At 42.9% G+C, this 1,761-nt stretch overlaps 1 protein-coding gene across 1 annotated transcript in view; it reads right to left on the reverse strand.

The window, feature by feature from the left end:
• The window catches only part of xpo6 (exportin 6), a 27,553-nt gene continuing 25,792 nt past the window's right edge, over positions 1–1,761 (reverse strand). The window contains exons 23-25 of the mRNA XM_036589729.1: positions 1,562–1,660; positions 1,210–1,440; positions 1–793 (exon numbers count right to left, since the gene is read on the reverse strand). Coding sequence (XP_036445622.1) covers positions 692–793; positions 1,210–1,440; positions 1,562–1,660 — 432 coding nt within the window. The 3' untranslated portion in view covers positions 1–691. The remainder of the gene's footprint in view (positions 794–1,209; positions 1,441–1,561; positions 1,661–1,761) is intronic.

The following is a 1,761-nucleotide window of genomic DNA, read 5'->3' on the forward strand; positions in this document are numbered from 1 at the left end:
TTCATTATAAAACTTTATTGAACGTTTGTGTCTCCTGAATCAGGATGGAATGATATGAAAGGAGTGAGAGTCCGTCTCAAAGGAGATGAAGAGAAGGCGCTAAAATCAAGACATTTGACAAAAAGAAATCTGGCGCTCTGAATCATAGCAGTCCACTTAAAAACCATTTTTCACTCCGTCTCATTCACCATCAACCCAATCAAGAGTCCATCTTAAACAGCTTTAAACTGCAATTGTTCGTTACAAACCGCATTCGAGTGCTTTCAACTGCACCATTCTTGTTAAAAGAACACTGCTCTCTGATCAAAACATAGGAGGGCTCTGTAGAAACACAGCAGTGAAGCTTCAACCAGAGTGCTTACAAACCGAAACTGATCATTTCAAACACCACCAAGGTGCTTCAACTCGCACTCACTTTAAACCTTTGTCAAGAGCGCTCCGATCTCCATTGCAGCAGTGGAACGTACACTTTGGCCTTATGATCATTGGCAACGTGTGAAATTTTGCTGAAATAAACATAAGCTGACTAACAAACCCCGTAGCAAACGGGGGTGTGGCTCTTATGACACGCCCTTAAAAAGATCATAGGCTGGCCCCTAGCAAAGGCTGTGGCTTGATCACTACAGTGGAAGTGATCGGCATCCTTGCACAGACGGGCCATGTTTGGCTGTGCGGCAAGTAGGGCATGTTGCTATAGTTTCAGGGTCCCTGGTGGCAAGCTTCCATTGCACAGTCTGTAGAAACGCAGGTCGTTCACCAGTCTGTACACTCCCTGAGAAAACGATGGCAGGTCCTAGAGAGACAGACACAGAGAGAGAGAGAGAGGAAATGACGCAACACGCAAGAAAGTCTTGAAAAGATTCAGCTTGACAAGCTATGCAGAAGGCTGTAATATGTAGATTAGCCCGTAAACAATCGCTACGTTTTATTAGGCGCTGTGAGTGCGAAATATAGTAGATTTAGTGGTTTTATTCATCAACATTCTCTCAGTACGATACCCGGCATGTATTATGCAAATGTCATACAACCATTAGGACAATACAAAAAACTAAACAAAGCTAAGCTGTGGAACCACTGTTACAACGGATGTAGCAATGGTAAAATTTAAATGTTGGCCAGAGTTTCCCTTTAATATACAAACATTTCTGCTTTAAGGGAAATTTCTATTTATTCCAACTTTAAAATAAAGAGTGTAGTCCAAACACTCACCCTCTCTGGTGTGAAGTTGCGAGCGAGCGTTGTGCGTTGGTGTGGGTCGAGGCCTTGGCAGCCATTGAGGAACTCTGGCAGAAACGAGGAATAGAAAGCTTGGAAATCTACAGCGGCCATGTTGTAGAGGGCCAGAGTGATGTCATCCTGAAGAAGGTCGTGGCTCTTGTGCAGGAGAACTTGCAGCAGCACGTTAATAAAATGGAACAGCATGGAGCTCCGAAACAGCTTCTGAAAAGACAAGTGAAATCAGCATATTAAGGGGAGGAGCAATACAAAGATTTAGAATATTCAGAAGGACCTAAAATGTTTATGGATCTAAAACTTTACTGAAAGTGTCCAAGTTTCTCACCCTATGATACAGTTTGTGTTTGCTGTTAAGAACCTCCAGATAGCGCAAGTTCTGTTTGAAGATGTGGATATCTGGCTGTAGGAAGGACTGTCCAAAAGCCTGTCAACCAAAAATCACATAACATTCACCACACAAAAACACAAAACATCCAGCAGGTCTATCCCTTCTATCCAAATAAACGTCCAGCAAATTTTGGGGAA

This window comes from Colossoma macropomum, unplaced genomic scaffold (genome assembly GCF_904425465.1).
Source record: "Colossoma macropomum unplaced genomic scaffold, Colossoma_macropomum, whole genome shotgun sequence".
Classification (NCBI taxonomy): Eukaryota; Metazoa; Chordata; class Actinopteri; order Characiformes; family Serrasalmidae; genus Colossoma; species Colossoma macropomum.